This window comes from Candoia aspera, chromosome 2, assembly GCF_035149785.1.
Source record: "Candoia aspera isolate rCanAsp1 chromosome 2, rCanAsp1.hap2, whole genome shotgun sequence".
NCBI classification, from domain to species: Eukaryota; Metazoa; Chordata; class Lepidosauria; order Squamata; family Boidae; genus Candoia; species Candoia aspera.
Genome location: NC_086154.1, coordinates 114,132,507 through 114,157,736, shown reverse-complemented (window position 1 = coordinate 114,157,736; position 25,230 = coordinate 114,132,507). Strand labels below are relative to the sequence as shown.

Sequence of the window (25,230 nt, the reverse complement as noted above, 5' to 3'; positions counted from 1 at the left end):
CCTGGTCCCTTACTATCAGATTCGGATCACAACACAGCTAAAAAATAAAAGAGAAAATAAAACTCTTGGAGATATTCTGTGTATCATCCACATCACATTTAGTTTGTTCCTTTGTAAATTTTTCCCACAAGGACATCAGGGAGAAAAAATATGAAGGAATAAACAAGCAAAAGAAATGCTGTTCAGAACAGAAGAATTGAAAATGAGTATAAATCAAAGCAGGAAATATTTAGTTTGCTTTAGATAAGCTATTGGAATGACCTTTCTGTTACTTTTCACACTAGTAGGGTTCCATCCTTTCAGATAATAGCATGCACAATAAACAGCATTGGTTATCCGTATCCTTTTACACGATTCGAGTCACACTCTGAAGGAAGGAAAGCTGTCTAGTTTTTGTTACCTGTCTCCATTTCAGGGTCACAGCCCTGAACTATAAGCTTTTTAATAGTAAAGCTAACAGAATATATGATCTGTTTCTAAGACATAAAATGAACATATGAATTAGACCTCCACTCTGTCTGCCTGTCTGCCTGTACTTACCTACTGAGACAGAGTATCACTGGTAGACAGGATCAAAAGTTTTAGACAAACACACACACCCTCCTATTTTGGTGGCATGGGAAATTTAAGAGTGAAAATGGCTGTATTTTGCCTTGCATAAGCATAACACATCTTTTTTCACCCTTATCGTGAAAACAAAATTGGAAACACAGTAAAAATTACACTGCTGAAAATTGCCAAAGTTTAGGTGCTTTGGAGGTCATCGAATAAAGGTGAGGCTGGCTGCATATGACATTCTGGGCTACAACATACCTAGTTCTTAAAGCCAATTTAGTGGCCTGCTAGAACCACTGAAATGAAGCAGAGCTTATAACACAGCTGAGAAGCTGGCACAGAAAAACAAAAAATTATCTTAGCTTCAATGAGCACATCAGATAAACACAGGTTATTGATCTTACACATTCAGCCCTCCCAAGCATAAAGAATCACACGCTTGGACAGATTAGGTTAAGATAAGTAAAAGAATTCTTACTGACTTTATTGTTGCTTCTGTAACATCCATCTTGGTGGAAAAGATGAAGTTCCTTTGTTCTTCTTTCTAAACACTTAGTTTGCGCTAAACTCTCAGCCCTACAGCTGCCAAGAGCTGTGTGGAAGAAAGGGGCAGAATCCTTCATCAAGGCCTGAGAACATGGCCCTGATGAATGGAGAGCAGAGTAGCATGCTTGCTTCTTCCTGGGTGGAAGAAGGGGAAAGAGGAAGTGGGAGTAGCAACAAACAGCTTCCTCAGAGTTGCATTGTGGGACAGCTCAATTTACATGTTAATTCACATGCTAATGAGGCATGCTGGATTTGCCAGGACTTCCAACAGTTCTGATTAACAGGTTATACCAAGAGAAAGAGCACAAAATGATGAATGTGAGCAAGCTTTTCTGAGCAGATCATATTAGAGGAAGCTGCCAGAGTTTCCAGGGTTATTTTTCTGGGCCAGCATTCAAAAAGCTACTTTGGGTTCAAACTAGCTCATCCCATGGCGATGGTGATCATGTGTCTCAATGTAAAATTAATCTTAAATGCTCTTTCCCAACAAATGTTCTGCTTTAATTAATACCATAATATAACTAGGTAATGGACCATAAATAAGTTTCAGATAGGTTGCCTTGGAGATACTTAATGTGTTGAATAAGAATGTTTTCTCCCCAACACAGGAAATAATATTGGGAGAGGAGACTTTCCAGTTTGTTTTTTGCTCATTCCGTGGTTAGCTGATGAGGAATCAATATGACCATAGTGGCTGATAAACGACTGGATTTCATAGAAAATTATTGCACACTCTCTCTTCGTGTTAAGCCTGACAAATGGTCCAAGTTTGCAACCAGTGAAGAGACTCATGCCATGCTCAATGAATTCTATGAGAAGCCAGATGTGACAGCATTGGTGATCACCCTCAACCCTACTGGACAACTAGTCCCCTGCCTTGGCTTCCCATCAACACTGAAAAATAAAGGAGTCTATTTTGTGAAAAAGAAGAATGAAAACATTACCAAAGATAACTTCCTGGATGCACTCCTGGTTGGAGATATCAGCCCTTCCCCAATAGAGCAGATGATGGCTTTTGTGGAAGAGGTGGGCTTCCAGTTTTGGTTTGTGGTTCACCACAGAATGCTTCCATTTTCAGCAAATATAAGGAACGACCGGTGTAATGACATCAGGACTGTCTTTAACAAGGTGGATAGGTGATAGTAATATTGGTTAATCCAGACCGTTTGGATTGTACCAGGGTCCTCAGTATTGCATAAAAATGGAAGCAAAGGTGCTACCATATTATGGCTGAAGCTATTGCTTTTCGCTGTTGTACAAAGCCAACATGATGCAGTAGCTACAGTCCTGGAAGTGGAAAATTCATTTCCCAAATCCTAATCCTAATCCTAACCTATTCCTATAATGGTTGTGAGGACAGAATACTTATTTGGTTCTCTTTGAAGAAAGAGCTAAGATTGAAATATAATAAATTACACTTAGCAGATTCTGGCCACTTTTATTCTTTTTTTTTTTCAAATTAACATCTCTTTCTGGTGTCTGTGACACTGTGAAATTGCACGGTGGTGCCTACTGCTTAAACAAATGGCTGAATCCTCAGGTATGTCTATGCTGGACTATTCCCAGAAAATCCTGTGATGTTTACATTCACCCCAGATGTTCTCCTTATTTATGGATCTAATAGGTAGAGTTATGAAGAGTTATTCCATATTGCTTGAAAGAGACACTTATTTCCTCTGTGAAATATCTGGAGAAATGGCATTAATGCTGTGGTGCCCAGTTAACTCAGGCTTCTCACTGTAACTGATCTTGCTGCTTTCTACATATGATGGGCCACATCCAAAGCTGCCTTATGCTGGTCAGAATATTTGTTCATTTAGCACTGTGGTCATTTGGAATTAACAGCAGCTCTCTGGAGACTCAGGCAGAAGCTGCCCTGCTATCTGGGCATCCTTTTAACTGGGGATAATGTGCAGAACTGAAACAGGGACCCTGGCAAGTGGCTGTGCTCTGCCATTAAGATATGCTCAGTGCCCTCACCAGGAGCACAGAAAGGCTGGAACAGGCATGCTGAGATAATATGTGCCTGGTGGACAGTAAAAGGAAATGATGATAAGAAGCATCGGTAGAAGTGCTACTAAAGCATTTCTCCCGCCACCACTTTTACATTACACTAATTACCAGCCAAGTGTATACACAAACCCACACTCCCACAATATGAGAGAGAGAGCAGAAACACAAACACACTCTCATACGGAGGCAACATACATGCACCCGTCCTGATTTAGACCTTCACAGGCACATGCAAGCACCATGTGTGCACACACTCTGATTAGTCCCACAGGAGAAAATGCATATAAACACACACAGAGAGACGCAACATGTTACAAAAAAAAGCAAAGAAAATATAAACACCTCCTACGGCTATCAGTGGTAAAAGGGGTAGAAAGAATTCCATGGAGTTTTCCATATGTTTCTTTCTTTCTTTCTTTTTTAATCCATTCAATCATTTCCAATTCTCGGAGACTGCCCTGCAGTTTTCTTGGCAAGATTTTTCAGAAGGGGTTTGCCGTTGCCTCCTTCCTAGGGCTGAGAGGGAGTGACTGGCCCAAGGTCACCCAGCTGGCTTTGTGCCTAAGGCAGGACTAGAACTCAGATCTCCCAGTTTCTGGCTTGGTGCCTTAACTATTCCACCAAACTGGCTCTCGTATGTTTCTACAGAGGTATTTTAATATTGGTAATCACTTCCCCTAATTCAAACTTTTAAACTGATCTTTTTCATAGATTCACATACTGGGTTAACAGTTTAACTGAGCCTAAAATTGAAATTTCCTTGCCTTGCCTAAGATAATGTACTGGTAGAAGAAAGGAATACACTGAGAGAAGGGATCGATGCTCACACAGCATTATTGTTATGCTGGCATTGAGCATATTGCTACTACGTCATTGGCATAGCTCTGGTGCAACAGCTACAAGAATAATAGGATTATATGAATATTGCTGTTCTATAATGAAATTCCAGGCATGGATGTTTTAAAATAGAATGGATCTTTCCAGAACAGTTTTAGTTTGATTAGATCTGTAATAATTGAAACAGAGGTATTTGCTAGGAGTGTGTAAAGTAATAATTTCAAATTCAAAACACCGTGTTTCAAGCTCAAAACGGTTGTTTAACTTCAGAATGGCTGCTTTGCTTTCAAAACTGGATATTATAGTAATTTCAGAAGACTTTTGTGCTCCATTGGAGTTTTCTAACTTGAAACAAAACTGTTTCAAAGTCAAGACTTCCCAAATAATCAAAACAGACTAATGTGTTTCTAATGTGAAAATAACTATTTCAAATCTGAAACAACTTTTTGTGCTCAGAATGGAGCTTTTCAAATCCAAAATTGCTTGAATTCAAACATTTTTTACATCAGTAGTATATGTAAATAATCCTTCTTCTATAGGTTGCCTACTCCTTATTCTTGAAAGGTGTAAACCTAACCGGATGGCCTCGAGTGGTAGCTGAAGATGTTATTCGACAAGCTCACAGGCTGAAAAATGAGATGTTTGTGATGGGAGGAAAGATCAAAGGAAAAACACTGCTCCCTTTGCCAGAGAACACGGATGCCCTGGATAGTATCTCAGAAGTGTTTGACAGGTGGGTGCCTTTTAATTATGTCTGCCACCTACTGTTATTTTGTGAATAGTGTGAGAGGATATGCAGGACTCTTTCACTTTAATTACAAAAAAACAGTATGTGTGTGTGTGTGTATGTGTGTGTGTGTATACACACACACACACACATACACAGTTAGATGGCAATTATTATAATCACCCAAATCTAGGTGATAACTGGGTGTATTCAATTAGCCCCTAAGTTATTCCCCATAACATCTTGTTTCCTTCAGCTGCTCAGGAAACCACACTTCGTCCATTCATTCCTTTCTCTTTATCAATCTCTTGTCCGGCTATCATCAAATGATTCCAAAGTTTGCATTATGTTTATGTAATATCTCTCTGTGCTTGAGTGTGCTTATATGTAGAATCCAATTTACAGAATTTAGTTCAATCCCGCAATCTGTTTCTTCATTAGAGAATGTTATAGTTTTTTATTTACACAGTTCTTCAGTATGTTGTGCTTTGCAACAGGAAGCATGCTGGACTGAAGAGTCCTAGAGCCCACTGTATGACATCCTATAGGCTATAAATATGAGTTGTTAACTACTGTTAAGATTATTTCCATTTTACTGTTTTGTCTTTTTTTTTTCTTTCAGCCTACCTGTTGCTGTGGACAGTGCCCTGCTACATTCTATTGAAACAATAATTATTGACTGGTCTCATCAGATCCGAGATATCTTGAGCAAGGATTCTGCCCAGCCTCTCCTGGATGGCTTAAACCCATTACCCAGAGTAGAATTTGATTTCTGGTACAGTCGGCAGATCAACCTGCAATGCATAAATGAGCAGGTAGGCTGAAGGCTTATTTCAGATTTGCAAGTACATCAATGTGTGATGCTGAAAACCAACATGCTTTCTGATTTGGGTTTTGCTTTTCCCCATCAGCTTTATGCGCCTCAAGTCAAAAAGATTGCTGACATTTTAGAGCAAGCAAAGAGCTGCTATTGGCCAGCGCTTAAGAATGTCTTCAAGGATGTATCTGCAGGTAAACTCTATTTCCTAAAAAGCCCAGTTGCATAACATATACAAGTGGCTGTTTCATGTGGTTCCAGAAATCAAAGGAGTAGCACCCAACTTAATCTACACACTATATTTTATAACCATAAGTTTTTACAGAGCAGTTCCAGGGCCTACTGCTCACCCTTGGCCTCTCTAGCAACACCCATTCCCTTCCCCCTCCTTCAGACTCCTGCATTTGCAGGTTCCACATCCAAACAACCCGATCACTGTTATGAAAAAGACCCACACAAAATTTTAATCAGATCTCTTTCCCTCCTAAATTCACTTACCCTCAAGCATTCCTTTCATTCAGGACTGAAAGAAGCCGATGATATTAACCTGTATTTGCAGCCTCTAAAAGTTACACTGGAGGAAGTGGAACAAGCTGACTATAACCAGGTATGTCAAAAGTGAAGAAATAAGGTTTTGAGAGTTACCATGTTTCTTGCAGTAAGAAGCTGACAGGCCACTACATCACTTTTAAAAGGCATGCCGACATTCTCAGCTGCAGGGGACTTCACAAATAGAAATGGCCTGCACTTCTCTGCCTAGATATTATGGGCAGTGAAGTCCAACACATTTGAAGAACACTAGGCTGGGCCAGGTGCTGCATGCAAATGTAGCATGAGAGAATTCTCTGGAAGATATTGTCACATGAAGATTATCACAAGCAGAGATCATGACTGTGCTGTTTAGGATTAAACCGTCACCTTAAAGTCAGCCTAAATCCCAACATTGGGGGGTGGGGGAAATTATTCCAGGGTGATTGGGAACAAGTTATTACCACCTCCAGAACAAACCATGAACAGCCATCACAAAATCTGAATATTTTAGAAGGGCAATCATAACTTGTAAATAGTGACTGTAAGCAGGAAACATGGTTTGGTGTCACATGCTTATTATGATCAACCTACACAAATCTACTCAAATGTAAAGACTCACCTATGGGCTCCATTGAAGTGTGCCAGGCCCAAGCAGCTCCCTTGGCAAAGTAAACCCAACTGAAAGGTAAGACTTTATCAATAAAAACTCCTTCTTGTCCTCTTACATAAGTGTGCCAGTCATGGAATCTCTCAAACTGGGGGGAATCTTCTCGTGCAGCATAACACATTCTAAGCCCTCTCTGTTAAGTATAAAACAGAGAGCGAGAGAGCCATTCTATGCAACTAACAACTTTTGCCCATGGACTGATACACTGTCTAGAGCAGAGTTTCTCACCCTTGGCTACTTTAAGATGTGTGGACTTCAGCTCAACATGGCTGGCTGGGGAATTCTGGCAGTTGAAGTCCACACATCTTAAAGTTGCCAAGGATAAGAAACACTGCTCTAGAAGGTCTCCTTGCCCTGACTTAGCATGGAAACGCAATCCTCCATATGATTATTAAAATAAAAACAAGGGTAATGTTTGGTGTTGGCTGCTTCCTTTTCTTTAGAATTCTTTCATGAGGTTCAGAGAATGAGGATGCTTCGGGCACATTTAAAGTTCAGTATAAGCTGTGCATCCTTCTCTTGCTTATAGTTATCAAAGGGTTGTTCTCTAGCCTAAGGACACTGTTCACATATTCAAGAATGTGAATAGGATTTCCAGATTAGTGAAGATGATCTTGATCAGCACACTACAAAAATATGCAATAATTTTTAAGCGTTTATTTCACCTTTCTGAAACTTCCATTCTGTTGTTTCTGTTATTACAGGTGTCTTCACACATCAGTAACATCATGTACACAATATGCTTGATTTGGGCTAATTCTGAATATTACAACATTCCATCCCGGGTCATTGTCATTTTGCAGGAGATTTGTAATCTCTTCATTGAAATGGTATTATGCTATGAAAATAAAAGTTCTTAATTGGGAAGGGTTTTTTCCTACAACTTTAATGTTTGTAACCACTGAAAAGGTTTATCCATAAGAAAGGATAAGAAAAATGAAACCAAGCTACTTTTACTGTTATGTATGTATATACACAATATATATATATTATTTTTTAAGACAAGAAATGAAGAACAAAAACATAGAACAAAATTGCAAACCAAAATTGTGATGTGTACATAATATATTTGGAAAAGATTTATTAATATAGTTAATCAGTGTGGTGACAAATTTGACTGAATTTTTTCATCACTAGAATTTTTCCAAGGTTTTTATTATTCTGTTATTTTTTCAGCCTAGGCAGTTTCTTACAGCTTTAAGTACCATGGATTCAGTGAAAGATGTACTTTAGTTTCCCAATACTTTGACTCATAATCTAGCTGACAATAAATGAATTGATTTCTTGTGATGAGTCATCTATGTGCATTAGGAAGTATAGACAGTAAACCAAATTCAGGATTAACTATAAAAAAATTTCTGAGCAATTTTCTCAATTACTTCAAAAACTTTCAAACAGAAGCACTGTCTAGCTGAGCTCTGTCACCAAAGATGATAATATATACTGATTTGTTTACACCTCCTACCATCCCAGTCTAAAGAGCTGTAATTTATGTAATATAATCTTAGTAGAATGTACGACAACTGATGGATTATTTTTATCGTCTTGTTTGATTGCCTGCTGAAATGGATTGAAAAGGAATTCTATGCTGCAAAGACTCTGTATGAAATTAATCTAGTTCAGTGCCCACTTACCTTGAGTTTTTTTAAGGCTTCCAAGAGAATCTCAAATATAAATGTATCATATTATGGGCCTCTCTTAGTATTGACAGATTAGGCAGTTAGCTAAAGGGTCATGCAGAATTAAAGGGATATCATCACCCTCACCTCTTTCTTTACTGCCTCTACCTTGTATTAGGTATTCAAGAGAAAGAAGGTTTCTCCTCCACCACGATCACCACTGAGGAGAATAATACTAAGAATCATTCAGATTTGAAGTATCAAAAGCATTTGCCATAATTGTTTTTTCCTTCTTCTTGCAATTCAGTCTTATGGTTCAATAGGAACTGTTTAAAAATTATTTTAGTTAATCCAGGATTGCTGAATTAATGTTGTCAAGCATTTTTGTTTGACTGATCAAAGGAGAGGAGAAGGAGTTAGCACCCTTGATTTGCAGTGTTAAAGATGGAAGGCAGTCTTGTGTAGGATTGACTGTGCTGTCACAGTCCCTCGTGCATCCAAGGTGTGGGCTCCAGTTTACTGTATATGAGATTTGAAATCAGTTTGTCCTGCCACTAGACAAGGACTTTAGGAGACAGAGGAGCTGTTCAAATCCGCACCAGTAATTTGCCAGTGGAAAAGCACTGTGAGAGAAGCCTTCCAAATTCCGGCTGAACATTTCACCCAGAGCAGAGAATAGGCTAAGTAGATCCGGGATGGGGAATCTTTAATCTGCCAGTTTAGCAGTTATGGGCCTTCTCCTATAAAACAGTTTTCTGCTCTCTGCCGCTGATACTCCATAAGCCAATCCTGAGGCACTTCTGCTAGATAGTCCACTTCAGTTCCATGCTGTTTTTTCACAAAGAAAAAAGGTTTAAATACCAGCATAAATGGAAGCCGACTTTCATCTTGTAACTATGATGCTGAAACAACCCTTTGGGGGTTTCTGAGTTACTATCATGATACAACTGACTGCCAAGCTGTTATGACATTTTAGTTAAAATATCTGGTTCAACAAGCCCTGTTCCTCTTTGTCTGCATCTTTTCCTGTTTAGACACGTAACTTTTTGAGTCCTGAGGAAGTGCTGAAAGGCTTGCAAGGTGAAATTGAGGAGGTTTTGTCAGGGATCAAGCTGGCCATCGCTGTGATTGAGAAACTCTACAAGACCTATAACCTTTGCTCAACAGATATGATGCCTTCTTTTTTTAAGGTTGGCCACAACAGCAGCAGCAGACCCTGATGAATCTGAGAGGGAATATTACTGTAACTTTCTCACAGCCTGGGAAAGAAGAGGGCAGTTTGCAGAGTATTACGAGTACAGGTAGTCCTCAGTTAATGACCGTAATTGGCGCTGGAAACTCCATCGTTAAGCGATGCGGCTGTAAAGTGAAAAATCACAAGACTGTGCTGACACACGATGGCAGTTCTGGCAGTTCCAGTTGAGGTTGTTAAGCACATCATGTGACCACAACTTGCAACTTCCTGCTGGCTCCCCCATTGACTTTGCTTGTCAGAAGCCGGCAGTGAAGGACGCAAATGGCGATTGGGTGACCACAGGATGCTGTGACTGTTGTAATTGTGTGCCAGTTGCCAAGTGCCTGAATCGTGATCATGTGACCAGGGGGAATCTGCAATAGCCACAACTTTGAGGACTGGCTGTAAGTTTCCTCGTTCAGTGCCATCATAACTTTGAACAGTCGCTGAATGAGTGGTCACAAAATGAGGACTGCCTGTATAGAACATCTGCATGTTCTTCCTTTATTAGGAAATCTTTGCCCTAATGAACTTAGAAATAAATTGGCAAATGTATCCAGATGCCAAAAATTCATGTCAAGCCCTTATCAGTTGCTTACAACCAAAAAGAAGATTGTCACAGGAACTTTAACTAGATTTATTCAAAGGGAAAAGGCGTTAGGTTATGGAACAGCTAAACTAAGCCCCCTTCCCCTTCTCCATGGACACATGACCCTGAATTTAGCATATGCAGCTCCTTCCCCCACCCTCAGTTTCCTAGTGCACTCATACAGCACACACTGATGCAACACAAGGGGATGGCTGAAACATATAGAGGTAACACATGTTCACCTACCATGATTAGACTATCTTTCTATCACACACATGTACACCTTGGGGAGAAAGAGCATGTGCACAAACTGCATTACTTCATTAAAGATACCTCCTATGGCCACCACTAGCATAGGTTGGAATTCTAGAAGCCAAGTTCTGTACATGTTTCCTATCTTTTTTTTTTTGAGACCTGATATATATATTTTTGAGACCATATATTTTTATTTATGTTTTCAGAATAAAGAACCTCAGTACTGGGAATTTCCCTCTACTCTTGTCTTTACAAGAATGAATTCATTTTTTCACAGACTGAAGACCATAGAGGTGAGAATTAAGTAGTTGCTATAAAATGTGAAACAACTGTAGTGATAATTAGCACAAAACGTCTATATTCTTATAGAAAATTAGGCACAAAGCAGACTATATAACGTATCAGCAGTTATAAAAACCTAAATTTTAAAGTTCTTCATTTTTAATAATACTGAAATTATAGAAAATCATTTTATGAACAATGGCATTTTTAAAAATAAAAAGCATGTACACATTAAAACTGGTTTTGCAGTTGATTACTTTCCTCACCTTTTCTTGGATTAAAAAAAATCTGTGAATAACTTAGTTGTATGTCTTTTTAAGGAACTGTACATGACTGCAATTGAATTTCTCAAACTGGAGAAAATTGAATTGGGAGGTGTGAGAGGCAATATCTTAGGGAGCTTGGTGTTCCAAATTTATGAGGAAATTCTTGAACATGTGAAAGTGTTTGCAGAATGCAAATATGATCCATTAGATCCAGCAGATGAGGTTAGTCATTTTATGATAGAAAGTGTATGTGCATATAAAACTGATTAATTATTCACTTAGTATAACCTAGGGGGACGCGGTGGCGCTGCGGGTTAAACTGCTGAGCTGCCGATCGGAAGGTCGGCGGTTCGAAACCGCGCGGCGGGGTGAGCTCCCGTTGCTCGTCCCAGCTCCTGCTCACCTAGCAGTTCGAAAACATGCAAATGTGAGTAGATCAATAGGTACCGCTTCGGCGGGAAGGTAACGGCGTTCCGTGTCGTCATGCTGGCCACATGACCCGGAAGTGTCCTATGGACAACGCCGGCTCCAAGGCTTAGAAACGGAGATGAGCACCGCCCCCTAGAGTCGGATTCGACTGGACTTTACGTCAAGGGAAACCTTTACCTATAACCTAGGAAATCCTGGTATTGACAATTACTATACAGTAGCAACAAATGCATTCCTTGTAATATAAATTGGCCCAGCTGCTTCTTTGACTGGGAGTGTAGATTTAATAACTTCTGAAAGTCCACATATGCAGTATATGCCTGATCTAATTTATTCTATTATTTTGTTATTTAAAGCAATTTGATGCAGATTTTGCAGATTTTGAGATCAAAATTCAGGATATGGATAGGCGACTGGGCACCATTTTCTATCAAGGATTTGTTGACTGTTCCAGTTTTGAATCAGCTGTCAAGGTACCCTTCCCTGTGAAGGTTTTCATGCTTCTTATCTAAAACCCAGGTAGTGGAAAAAGCAGTTGTTTCTGTTCTGGCTGGAAGAAACCCCTTTTTATGACTAGTTAACCTGGAAGACTCTGATGCGAAGAACAAACATTGTTTTTCTAATCTGTGCTCAAGATGGAAGAGTACTAACTCCTCAGACTCCGCCAGAACCAAACAGCTCTTAGGATCAATCCCCACCAATGAGTTAAAGTGCTTTCTGCTCATTCTTGAGCTAGTAGAAAACAGTAATGGCATAAAATTCACTGCCTCCAACCCTATCCTGCCTCTGTTATCTTCAGCTGTTAAACTTATTGTGTGTGTGTGTGTCAGTGTATGTGTAAAAAATAAATAAAAGATTGGAGGACAGTATCAAATAAATGGAGCTCAAGCCTTACAGTCTGACAATTTGCTAACAAGATGTTTGTGTGTCATTCTGATGCAAGGCTTGAATCAAATAATGCGAAAACAAACCTAACTTTGAACAATTTCAATTTCCCTTTGCTGGGGAAATGTTTCCCCAGCCTTCTGTCTAAAATTTCCTTTTTCAGGGAACAGAGAAGAATGTAATATTTACTGATTTGACAAAGGGACTTGGAGCATTTCCAGAAACATTCATTTCACAAATCAGAAGGATTCTAATAGCAACTTTCAGAGTAACAAATCTGATTAAAGGGCATGAGCTTTTCTGAGCTACAGTTCATTTCATCAGTTGCCAGATTTCTTAAACTGTAGTCCATGAAAGCTTTGGCCTTTAATTAAGTGCTGCCAGAATCTTTTCAATTTTTTTGGCTGCTATAGACTAATATGGTTGTCCTCCTTCAATATCTACAATGGGAAGCACCAAATTTATTTCACAAGGAATCATGAACTCTACTATTAACAATCCAGAGCAAGATCCTGGGGCCAAGAAACGGGTAAATGAAGTCTTACCGCTTCTTACTAATTATAATTAGGATTTCAAAAGATTTACCGAAGTTAATACACATTTAGAATTTATGTAAACTTTTCTTCGTAGTATATTCCACTACAACTCATCATCAGTAAAATACAGTTTCTAGAAATGGGCTATTCTTCTGTTATGATTAAAATCTATCTTCTACTGATTAGCAGTTTGAGAAACACTAATATAAGGATATAAATTATGAGGAAAACATTTAAAAATGATGCAGGGTTTATATGCACAAAAATATCAATTCATAGTTCTATGAGCACTTTTTATCCCCATTACATTGGTAGGTAACAAAGGAAGCAAGGAGTTGTTGCAAAAAGTTTTGGAGGGGGAAATACATTCTGCGAGATGGCACCAAAGCTTCAGGTTGTTTTGAAAAAGGAATTGCTTGGCTGAGCTCCGGCTGTTTTTACGATAGCTACAAAATTTAGGAATTGCTAAAACCATAAGATAGCCATAAAGCATTATTACCACAAAGGGGGAAAATGTCATATTTTAAAGAACAAACTGTTTGATTCGTACTGCACAAAGTACATGTTCCATCCCAGTTTCTTTGTGTATGAAACAGATTCCTAAATGCCAAGCAGTGCAAGTCAAGAGACAGAGAGTGGCTTTCACTCTGAACATAGCACAGTGGAGGCATTGTTATTTGTGGTGTTGCATTCCTTCCATGATTACCTTGGTTCACAAATTTTTGTAGTGCTTCAATAGCTTGCAAATCCTACTAGAGCACAAAAGAAGACAGTGGAACAAATGTTATTTTGTGCAGGCAGGTGGTTCTTTTTGTCACCTTTAAGATTCAAATTCCCATTAATCCTTTTACCATGCAAGTTAGTTCCACTGATTTCATCAGTGCTTGCTTCTGTATACCCCTATATAAGAATGCATAGTAGTTCTCTTAATTGCTGTTGTTTATCTCAGCAATTTTACTGGCTCTGTTAATGTGGGTCTGAGCATGCTTAGTAGCCACAGAGTGGTGTCATTTGAAAAGAAAGCCAAAAAACATTGGGGATGAAGTAGCATGCCAAGAAGTATACTGGCTAGGAATAACTCAAAAAAGTTCATGCAGATGCATATTGAAAGTTATATACAATCCATATATATATTTATTTCAACAATTTTTGTCTCTAGCAAATCCATATGTTTGCATCTCTGTTGGAACGACCGTTGATCAAAGCAGACGCAGCTCCCCACTACACAACACTTTTGGAGATGTTCAATGTTGAATTGGACAATGCAAAGATTTTGTATGATGCCCAGATAGCTGCTGCTCAAACTGGAGATCACGTGCCTCCCATTAGCAAAAATATGCCACCTGTTGCTGGGCAACTGAAATGGGCTTTAGAACTCCAAGAAAGATTGCAGATCCCAAGGAAAGACTTGCATGCCATTGATCATCCGTAAGTAACGATCTGCCATTACAGATTATCCAGTCTCTAGTAATATGTTCCCAGGAGTAGTATTACAAGCTATTAGCTTTGTTGCCAATGTTAATTAAATTCTATTTCCCTTCTGGAACTGAGGGATTTCTTTCCTCTTTGCAGTGTAATGGCCAGTTCTGAAGCCAAACTGATCTATGGAAAGTATGACGAGATGATACGCTTGCTGAAAGGTTACCGTGAAAGAATTTATGCAGAGTGGATCGGCAGGGTTGATAAAGACTGCCAGTTTAATCTAGAGCAGCCACTGATCCAGAGAGACCCAGAAACAAGACTTATTAGTGTCAACTTCAGCAAAAAGGTTGGTGAACAATGCAGAAGCATGCTAACATCATTTCAGTTTGATGGACAGCTTGACTGCAAGTTTTTAGTCTTCTCCAAAATGGCACCCTCCAATTGTATTGTACTACAGTTCCCATCATCCCCAGTCAGCAATGACTATTCTGTCTGGGAATGATGGGTGATATGATATCCAACATCTATGTATGGTGCTTCTTCAGGCTGCAGTGACTGATCCTAATAGAATATTTCCCAAAATGCCAGGTCTGCAGAAAGAAATGCAGTGAATATCCCTACTGGATTTTGAAACTAATTCTGTTTAAAGGATATTGATTAAATTGCATACGAGCTTTCAAGCTTCACAGGACCCTGGTTGTAGTGGAAAACCAGATGATATGTTATTTACTGTATGTAATCACTGAGTGTCCAAATTCTTTTGCAACTAAATAAAACCTGTAAGGGTTCCTTATACAGGCTGGAACCCTGGGATGGGAGGAGGTGGGCTTTAGCTATTATCATCATGGTCTAACCCCCAGATGCAGATCCTCATAGCTGTTCTTTGCATTGAAAGGGAAGCTTCCTCAGCAACATGAATAGCAATCACAGACTTAAAATATTAAATGTACACAGCTTTATGTGGAAACAGAATTGGGGTTGAAATGTTTGAACATTATAGGAACGGACAGAACTAGATTTGTCCATCCCTGTTCATTTGCATATTTCCCATTGTATTACAAGCATATCAGATCTGTATCCAGCCAACAGCCAGTCACATTTTTAGTTCAATTCTTTTTCTATATTTGGAAAATCACTTATTTCTCCCTGCTGCATTACTGTACAGCTTGTAGCTGTTCTCCGTGAAGTCAAGTACCTGAACTTTCAGCGTCAGAAAGAAATTCCAGACAGTGCTGGCAGCCTCTTCTCTCAGAATGAAACTTTCCAGAAGTTTGTGGACAACTTAGATCTCATTGTTGGCTGGTACAATAAGGTATTTATTTATGAACTGCCTGAATATAAATCATACTCTTTCACTAGAAACAGAGCTAACAGTAAAATGGAAATAAAATGAAGTTGTAATCAAAGCATTAAGTTTCATAAATTAAAGATTCAATCAAAAAGGCATCAGTAAGAAATTAATTATAGCACACGCCTTACCAATTTTTTTTCAACAGCTTGTCAATTTAAAGACAAAGAGCTTGTCTTAATCAAAAAGTTGTTGCCTATCAGTGGAAGAGCAGAGTGGGAGCTGTCTTCCTTAGTAGTTCATTCTTGATTTAGTAACCACTGAGAAAGCCCTCTCTAAAGATGAGAGGTTCAAGAAAAGGTCCTAAGGTTCTTAAAAACTAGGTAAGCTTTGTTGTCTTTCAGATAGTATGGCCTCAAGACAGTTAGTAATTCATAAATAGTCTTTGAATGGTGTCTGGAATCTAATAGGAATCATTCAAATCCACCAATTGCAGAGTTGAACCAATTTCATTTGTTCCTAATTTCTGTAGAAGCTCTGACTCACACTAAGTGATGATCTGCATAATGATTCATCCCTTAGGCAATGATCAATTCATCACAATAGAATTATAAAAAGGTCCTCCAAACCTAATTATATGCCACCGAACACAGAAAACTGGAATCAAATGTACTCTGATAGATAAGTAGTACCAGATGCTAATTTGGTAATGGTTGCTATGCAGTCCACATAATCCTGAACCACATCTTATAGAATAGTTTTAGAAAATCAGAGTGAATGCCAAATCTACCAACACAGCAGGCCTAGGGAACTCTGGCACATCTCTCAGACCACACAGAAGGTTGGGAAGGGAGGTCAGGCAGAATCTCTGTCCCAAACACACACAGAATGACGGAAAAGGTCACAACAGACCATTGAAAATCTGCCTCCTTGTTGTCTAGATTTTGACTGCTGCTGCACCAGGCTAAGCTTGAAGAAATTAATTCTCTTAGTTTCACCTCCCATGTCTCTGTGATGCAGACTCATCTAGCATCCAGTCCTGGGTGGCTATTTTTCAATTCCCTGACTATAAATCAGTTGAGCAATAAAATACTCAACTCCGAGAACTCTTATCAAGGCTTTCTGAACTGGAAGACCATCTGGGAGTAATCAAATACTGTTGCAGCTGTCTCCCTATGTTCTATTTTCTTCTTGCCTTCTGTTATAATGTTAGCAGCTCCCTGCTTCCCTCTGTCTTCCTGCCCCTTTTTAAAACAAATCTCTCCCTCCCTTAGCTCCATTAGGTTATAAAGAGGTATAACTCATCTTTCTATGTCAGGAAACAATGAGCAGTGATTTCATGTATCCATTCATTCATTAAGTGAATGAATTGGAAGATATTATAATATAATTGGTTCATAAAGCATTACTTAGATTGTCCTTTGAAAAAGGCAGCAGCTTCTTTTTTTCACAATTCAGTCCTGCAAATAAAAACTTGTATATAAGTCTGCAAACTTTGCAGGTTTTTTTGAACCTGATGAGTGCTTAGAATAAGGGCTAAAACAAAATATGCTGCCATCAAGACAATACCACATCTCTACAAAATGAATTAAGAATGCATGCTGAAATAAACTACCTACTTTTAGATCAAGAGAACAATTTTGCCGGTAGAACTTCCTCTGGTCAAAACTGAGCTGGAAGAAATTGATGTTGCCCTACAGAAAGCTGAGACCAATCTTTTCTGGAGTAATGAAGGTACATTTATCTATTGCAAGCTGGGATCTGCCCTGAAGACTCAATATTTCCCAACTGGGGGGTCGGGGGGAGTATGCCTCCAAATACCAGTTGCAGGGAAGCAATGGCAGGAGAGGAATATGTTTGTGTCTCTTGCTTTCAAAAACAACCAGAGACATCTGGTTGGCCTAGAAGGCCCTTGGCTTCTTATGTTCTTATGGACCTTTTTTCTAGTGCCATGATACCAGCTATATTTCAGTGATAAACATATGGGAACTGGATATTAAATCAATGGGAAATCTATAGACTCTAGCTACTTACTAAGTTTCCCTTCCATTGCCAATCCAGGTGTTATGGAATATATTCAAGAGATGCGAAATGTTTTATATGATTTAGAGACAAGAATTCAAAAAACCAAATTAAATGTGGAGAATATCGGACAGCTTATGCAAGTGAGTAAAGCATTGCTACCAGACACTTAAAAAAAAAGTGGGTTCCTTGATATAATTTTAGTTTTGTTCTGCTACGGATTTATTTGTGACAGCTGCAGTAAAGGAACTTCTTCCATTCCTGTTTCTTCTTACAGGAATGGTCAGCTAGTCCTTTGTTTGAAAGGAAAGACAATAAGGAGACAGCCCTTCTTGATCTGGATGGAAGACAAACAAATATAAACAAGCGCTATGCAGCCATCAAAGATGCTGGGCAGAAGATCGAGAGTATGGTGGAGGTACAAAGGAGAGAGAAAAAGATAGCTTTCATAATAATATGGGCCATTTGTTGAATATTATGTTTGTCAACAGTACTAGTTTTTATACACTTTCCGGAACATAGGAAATTGTCTTATCTCACATCAGATTATGACTTCATCTCTCTCAGTGTTGACTATAACATTGCCTACACTGATTAATCTTTATTCAACTCACTTAGTTATACCAAGGATTGAAATTGAGACCTTTTGCATACAAAGTATGTGCCTTACTCTTGAGCTCCAGCCCTTCTTTTACATCCTATGTGGCTGCAATTAAGTACTTTATGTAATACGTTAAGGATGTTTATCATTACTAGCTACTTTTGGAGGTTCGTCCTCAGTGGTGGATGTTAGCCTGAGATATGCATATTCCTTATAATGTGTGGAGTACCAAGCTGGGCTGCTCTTGGAGGTAGGAAACCACAATATTTATTTTAAGTGGTTGATTTAGAGTATTTCCAGTCTTCATTTTGAAGATTCATAAGGCAACTCACAAAATGATTTTAAAATACTCTGGTAGCTGTAACATGTGATTAAACAATAACAGTGGTCCAGACTATTAATCCTCAACCAATAGTTACATTTGCTAACCAATTTCCCACAAAACACCCTTTAAAAATCAATAGGCATTACTTAGATGCTTAAACTGAAGGCAGAGAAAAGCTTAAAAGTGTATAATACTGGGACAAATGCTGAGAAGGTCATGCCTATACCTTACAATATATGTACCAGAAGCCTGAATTGAGAAGATCTGAAGCTAGCCCTTGAATAACATTGAGTTTACACCCAAAGGAGGTTCAAATAAAAGAAGTATTATCAGGTTTAAATCTGTGCTTAAATATGTAACCTCTCTCAGCCGAATGATTTTTGCTTAGCCTCAGATTTCCACCAGTGGAACTTGTAACCTACCATATAAAGCTCTTGTATTCATGAATGAAAGGAACATGATAAGCATTAAAATAATATCGTTTATTTATTTATGGGCCATTAAGTTTCAGTAATGGCGTCAGAGAGGCATAATATTTTCTGGGTTTTCTGTAAGTGGACCTTTGGGAATATACACACTTCAGCTTCAGTTGTCCATATATCAAATGGCATTGACAGCTGTTGTTCAGTTGTTATTTGCATTCTAGTTCTATTCCTGAAGTGACATAGTAAAAGTGATAGTACTACAAGGAAGGTTCACAACATAGATTTGGAATTTCTCTTTTCTTGATCATATTCCTCCTGCTTGCATGCAGACCAGAGCCATGTTACTCAAAGCAGATCCTTAAATTTCCATTGCAGACCAGGTGGCTTCTTCAGTATTGTCAAGAAAGAGGACATTGATTTGCATTAAATGTGCATAGCTTAAGATAGATAGATAGATAGATAGATAGATAGATAGATAGATAGATAGATAGATAGATAGATAGATAGATAAGGGACTGCTACAAGTTAAATTGAGATATACAACTCAAATGTGAGTTTGTTCAATCTGTTATTCAGGTGCGCACTTCTGATAAGCTGTTCAAGATATAAAAGACATGTTATGGTCTTTAAACCAGATATGTCCTAGAGAGAGCCAAGTTGAACAGGCCTTCAAAACAGTCTGGCTGCCCTTCAGATCCTATCTCCATAGCAACAGGGTTGTTAAGTTTTCATTGACCATTTTATGTAATGAATACCAAGGTACTCAAAGCTGCATATAATTTCTTGAAAACCAAAATAATAAAAATTGCTTCTCCCGCTTTATCTTGTCTACTTTCCTTTCCTTTATTAGATGTTTAAAAAACTAAGGAAACCGATTATTGTATTCATTAAATATCATATCATTAATTCTCAAAAACAATTGCTTTGATTCATATATATAAATTAAAACTCAGCAGAGTCAAGAAGGAGAATTTGCATGCCAGGAGCAGAACGATCTAGATGAAAGTGATTGCAGGCATCTGAATTTGGGTTTGTTCAAGCTCTGCTATACCAGGGCCGCACCATTTCTTGTTTTGGGTCTGAAGTTCTGGAAATGCCTGGTAGGTTGTAGGAGGTCTTCCAGTGAAGCAATGGCACCATTAGAGAAGGTGTTGTCAGCCTGATTTTCTTTTCATTCTCCAGAGGCTCGGAGTGTTTAAGGCTGAAAATGGGTTCATTTGGCTCACAGAATTTTAGCGCACCCAGCTCCAGCATTGTTCTGGCATTTTTACTCAAAAGTCACAAAGCTGAACATTGGCTATTTGGCTGTTGAATGCTGACACTGTGATTTCAGCCACAGTATAAGCATATTTTGCCTTGCAGAGGGTTTGTGCACCCATTTCTACTCTTATCTTGGAATCTTTATGCCAAAACTTGTGCAGTAGTACAATTTGGGGGCCGTTCAAACAGATGTCCATATATGCCCATTATGTTTTATTGGGTAAGTAGTGTTACACAAAGTGCAGAATGGAAGTGTGAATTTTTTTTCTTTTCTTATTTCATGCCTTGAAATTCTTTGGTTCCTAAGAATTTAAAGGCATGAAATTTGAAAAGAAAAAAAAGAATCGTTAAATGTAGTTTACAGCAACAATATTCCTCTCCATAGCTTTCTATCCTTACAAAAAATAATTGGTTCCACTGTTTTTGTACACTGCTTCGTATGTTGCATTTTGTTCTTTAAACCTCTTACCTCTCCCAATTTTTTTTATCAAGTCCAGCCAGCCAGGCTTTTTCAATCTTCCTCTTCTTCTCAACCCATGTTTGTTTTGCTCGTTCCTTCTCTATATATAACAGAACTGCCTGAACATACTTTTTTCATACTGATCATTATTTTTTAAATTTCAATCCATGTTCATTTAGCAGCCATTCAGTCTTGACGTATCTCTTCTTGATTAGCCACACAAATTTTAAGTTCTTATTTCCACTGTGTTCAACTTTCTTTCTCCTGACATGCCCAACTCTTTCTTCCATATAAAAAAGCAGGCAGAAGCACAGTCTTATACACAGCTATTTTTGCTTCTTTGGACAAGCATTCTTTGCAACAGTTCACATATTACACACTACCTACTGCCAGGCACTCCACAAACAAACCATTTTTATATTTTAATATTCCTGTAGTTATACTGTCTACAACTCCAGCAAGGCAATTTTCAACATTCTTCCAGCATTTATTATTTCCTTTTTATCAATTTCTTTTCTATTAGCATTTATAATATTCATTTCGATTCTACTTTTCAACCTGTCACTATCATTCCTGTGCAAATCTCTAAAATGCCCCTTCGCCCTCACTTAATTATCATCCTGAAGCATTTGATTGCTTTATTTTTAATTCCATGCACTTTGCTGCAGGCTCCATTTTTGGCCCTCTTTGCCGATTTCCAAAACAGCTACTGTTTTCCATCTAATTGCTCTGCATTTTCCTTGCTTCTTTTATTTTTAAATATTTCCCACTTTCCTTGATGAAGTTCTTTGCAACTTTTTCTCTCTGAACATATTATGCAACATCTTTCTCTCATTCCCATTTTTTGCAGCCATCATTCCTGTGTATGCACATTTTCCCCTTCTCCGTGGCCTCTTTCACTTCATCATTCCAGCAAGCCTCCTTTCTCATACTGCTAAAACATAATCACTCTGACTTTATTCCACACAGCTTCCCCTTCCTCTTTTCTTTGCCCATTTTTCATTCATTTTGCTGAGAGATTTGTCTACTAATATTTTCTCATGCTTTCTTTTTCTGCAGTCATTCCAATTTCACTCCTATCTCTCCCTTCCTTTTCCTCCTTGATCATTTTTCCCAAGAAGATCATTTTTCCACAATTAACTAAAAAAAAGAGATCTGTCTCACATTCTAACCCTTTATCACCTTCTATTCTTCATTAATTCTCTCAATCTTTCATCATAAACAGTAAAATCAGTCACACCGGTACCACATGCAGCACTCCCTGCTAGCAGTGAGTACCAATCACTTTTAGTGTATTTTGATCAGTCTGCCAGAAATGCAGTGAAGACCTGGTTTTATCCCAAGCAAGTACATACTATTGTATCTACCTTGGATTTCTAATCTAGAGATCATCTTGCAAGTCGACCAACAGTTGACAGCATCTCCCCAGCTAAAAAGTATAGACAATGCTCCTACTTTAAAGACAGGAACATTTCAGAAGGATTTCCTGTCTGAGCGGGGAAGGAAACAAAAGCATCATATCACTTATAGCCCAAATACACTATATGACAAATATTTTTTTATATTTATTCAGTTCTGCCATCATTGTTAACGCAGAGCCATAGGTGATGTGATATGCTTAAACTGAGCATATTTTAATCTCTTAATTCTCTCTCATAGTTTCACTTTAGTGAATACACTTTAGTGAAATGATATCATATATGTATGTGTGTGTGTGTGTGTGAATTATAGTTACTGAAATATTGTTGAACTCTTTATGACCATTAAAGCAATTACCACTGACAGAAAGGATCTGACTAAACCTGATTCACTGCTTCTCTTAAATATTTTTTTTTCCATCTCCAGGAAAATGCAGATTTGTTCAAGGCTGACAAGACAACTGAAATGTGGTCCCATTACGTAGAATACATAGATGACATAATTTTAGATGGCTACTTTAAGTTTATACGCAAATCACTGCAGTTTCTGCTCAGCAATATGTCAGCTGAGGTAAGTTAATGAAGTTTCAGAAGTTTTTTTTCCTTAATGCTACCTTTTGAAACACAAAGATATTAATGGGTGCATGCTTGAGTTTTGTTACTAATTTGTGTCAAAGCTCAATACATTAAAACTCTGTGTCCAGAGAGGTTTTTTTAGTAAGAGTCAATTAAGCAAGATGCGTTAATACCCACATATTTTTGTGATGAGCCAAGAGAGCAATCTTAACCTTTTCAGATGACCCCCTCAGAGGCTTTAGTGTGGGTTAGAAGTGTTCTGTTCCCAGCTTTGAAGAGCTCTGCTATTGCGTGTGCGTGTGCATACGCACGCCCATTAAATTGCTGGTTAATCGTCCTCAAAATGGCACACTGGTGCAGGGGCAGTTCTGGGTTTACTGGATTCAAAGCTCTTCTTCTCTTCCAAAGCTCTTATCTACTCCAGGCAGCTGCATGCATTTTTCCCTCCCACTGAAACCAACAATTATTTTGAAACAAGTATGTCCTGCTGCTACCCTCTACTTCTCTTCCCCCACTTTACAATTGTTCTGCAGTTTATTATTACAATTTTCAATCAAATGTAATAATAGAAATCAGAATGATTCAAAAGACAAATAAAGAAAAGTAGTGTTTTTTTTAAAAAAGGGAATTTATGCAATCTTCTGAATCGAGAAACATACCAGTTTCTGCATGTACCTGCTGATTATATTGTCAGATACTTAAAAAATGGTGGCTGATTTAATACAGTTTCAATGAAAGCAAGTCTGCTTTATAGATTAAAAATAAGGATCATAACCATAATGATAGGACCAAGGGACCATTGAGATGATAAAGAGGGGAAAAAACACATTTTGAACATGAGATTGAAAACTGGCAAATGAAAAATCCACCGATGTGCTTTCAGGCCAATGTTGCCCCATTATTTGAAGTACGGATGGAGTTGTATAAAGATGACTTAAGGTACCGTCCATCGCTGGAAGTGGGAGCAGAACAAGGTTTTTTGGAACTGGTAGAAAACTTAATGAATGATATCTATGATACATCGAAGCTTATACCCCGACTGGCGCAAGGGAAGCTCAGCTATAAGGTTAGTCCCAGTCTCTGAATTTTTTTTATATGAATAGATCTGGAGCAACTAATAGCCATGCTGGCAAGAGCTGATTATTGTTGTGGTTCAAAATGCCTGGAGGGCACCAAACTAGGTCCACCTGGCTTTACACAATGCACTGATTGTGTGTGATGGGGCACAGGAAGAGCAGTGAATATTTATATTTTAAAGAGCTGTTAAGCGTGGCTCTGAATTCCTGCATAGCTATTTTGAGGATCAGAACCATGCAGTGTTGCGTCTAGGGCTGAACGTGAAGGTTGTAATCCATGACTCTAGAATGTCTGTTTAGGCAGTCTCTAAATGAGCACTCAAGGAATAGCAGTTAATGGGCCCAGCGACAGTTCTCAAATCATGAGTATTGTTACTGACACTAAATGGACTGGTGCTGCTCATTGTGACATCCTCTTCTTTTTACTCTTTTTTAAAAAGGAGGGTTGAGTAAAAGGGCAGCTCACTGGATATCATGATGCTGGTGATGATTTGCTGTGGGAAGGTAGTATAGGTTGCAGGCATTCTTCATTCTGGCCCCAGAACAATTCTGTGAGCTGGGGTGAGAAACAGGGATTGGTGAAGAGTTACCCAGTGAGCTCCAAGATTGAGTGGGAACCCGAACCTGGACCTTCCCAGTCCCAATTCAACAACCTCAACTGTCTAGTACAACGGCTGTCTTGAAAAATCCTCTTTTACTTTAAAAAATTGATTATTCTTTGCCACAACAAACAGTGCCTAATTTCAAGTAATGCACATTAGTGCTCCAAGGGATCTTCCCCCACCTATGATTATTATTCAGTTTATAACTTTTGTTCACAGGCAAAGACTTCCTGCAAATTTCTTCTATGATAAAAACAAAAATGCAGGAACAAACAGGCACTATGAAAAAAGTAACAAAAGCTCCTTCTCAGCAGATACTAACATCTATGGCGATTGTTTACTCGGCAACCATATATTTTTATTTTGGATTGTTTTAATTGTTATGTTTTTTATGATTGAATGCCACCCAGAATCACTTGTTGAGATGGGTGGACATAGAAATTAATAAATAAAATAAAATAAAATAAAATAAAATAAAATAAAATAAAATAAAATAAAATAAAATAAGCAACTGTCATCTAGAACCCCGAATACTCTAGTTATTAGGTACCAATAAATAAAAGTTCAGAACAAGGTTCATTAATACAGCACCTGATTTTTCTACAGTGGCCAGCCAGTTGGTTTATATATAACTGCCTAATGCCAATCATTGTCCTTGATGTTTGCAGTCTGACTTGGAAGATACAGGAGAACTAATAGAGATGCGGGAGGAAGTGGGAAACATTGTGGTCAATGCCATGAAGCAGGGCGAGGAATATCAAGACTCCTTTGAAAAATACTCATACCTTTGGATGGATGATCCCCAGGAATTCATGCAGCGCTTCCTCACTTTTGGCCATGCCCTCACACAGGAGGAGCTTGAATCTCATGCAGAAGAATATTTGCCACATGTGGCGCCCACTCTTGAGCAATTCCAGCTACAGGTTAGAACAGGAGGGGATGCATATGTCATGTGAGACTTTCGTGT

At 38.4% G+C, this 25,230-nt stretch overlaps 1 protein-coding gene across 1 annotated transcript in view; it reads left to right on the top strand.

Annotated features, from left to right (window-relative positions):
- The first annotated feature begins 1,782 nt into the window (after positions 1 to 1,782).
- Positions 1,783 to 25,230, top strand: part of DNAH17 (dynein axonemal heavy chain 17) — a 128,146-nt gene continuing 104,698 nt past the window's right edge. The window contains exons 1-19 of the mRNA XM_063293325.1: positions 1,783 to 2,127; positions 4,491 to 4,684; positions 5,301 to 5,493; positions 5,590 to 5,689; positions 6,017 to 6,102; positions 7,398 to 7,523; positions 9,347 to 9,502; positions 10,597 to 10,683; positions 10,993 to 11,160; positions 11,724 to 11,840; positions 13,948 to 14,216; positions 14,361 to 14,556; positions 15,376 to 15,522; positions 17,124 to 17,232; positions 17,560 to 17,663; positions 17,798 to 17,938; positions 22,437 to 22,580; positions 23,469 to 23,651; positions 24,932 to 25,186. Of these exons, the coding sequence (XP_063149395.1) occupies positions 1,783 to 2,127; positions 4,491 to 4,684; positions 5,301 to 5,493; positions 5,590 to 5,689; positions 6,017 to 6,102; positions 7,398 to 7,523; positions 9,347 to 9,502; positions 10,597 to 10,683; positions 10,993 to 11,160; positions 11,724 to 11,840; positions 13,948 to 14,216; positions 14,361 to 14,556; positions 15,376 to 15,522; positions 17,124 to 17,232; positions 17,560 to 17,663; positions 17,798 to 17,938; positions 22,437 to 22,580; positions 23,469 to 23,651; positions 24,932 to 25,186 (3,120 nt within the window). The remainder of the gene's footprint in view (positions 2,128 to 4,490; positions 4,685 to 5,300; positions 5,494 to 5,589; positions 5,690 to 6,016; positions 6,103 to 7,397; positions 7,524 to 9,346; positions 9,503 to 10,596; positions 10,684 to 10,992; positions 11,161 to 11,723; positions 11,841 to 13,947; positions 14,217 to 14,360; positions 14,557 to 15,375; positions 15,523 to 17,123; positions 17,233 to 17,559; positions 17,664 to 17,797; positions 17,939 to 22,436; positions 22,581 to 23,468; positions 23,652 to 24,931; positions 25,187 to 25,230) is intronic.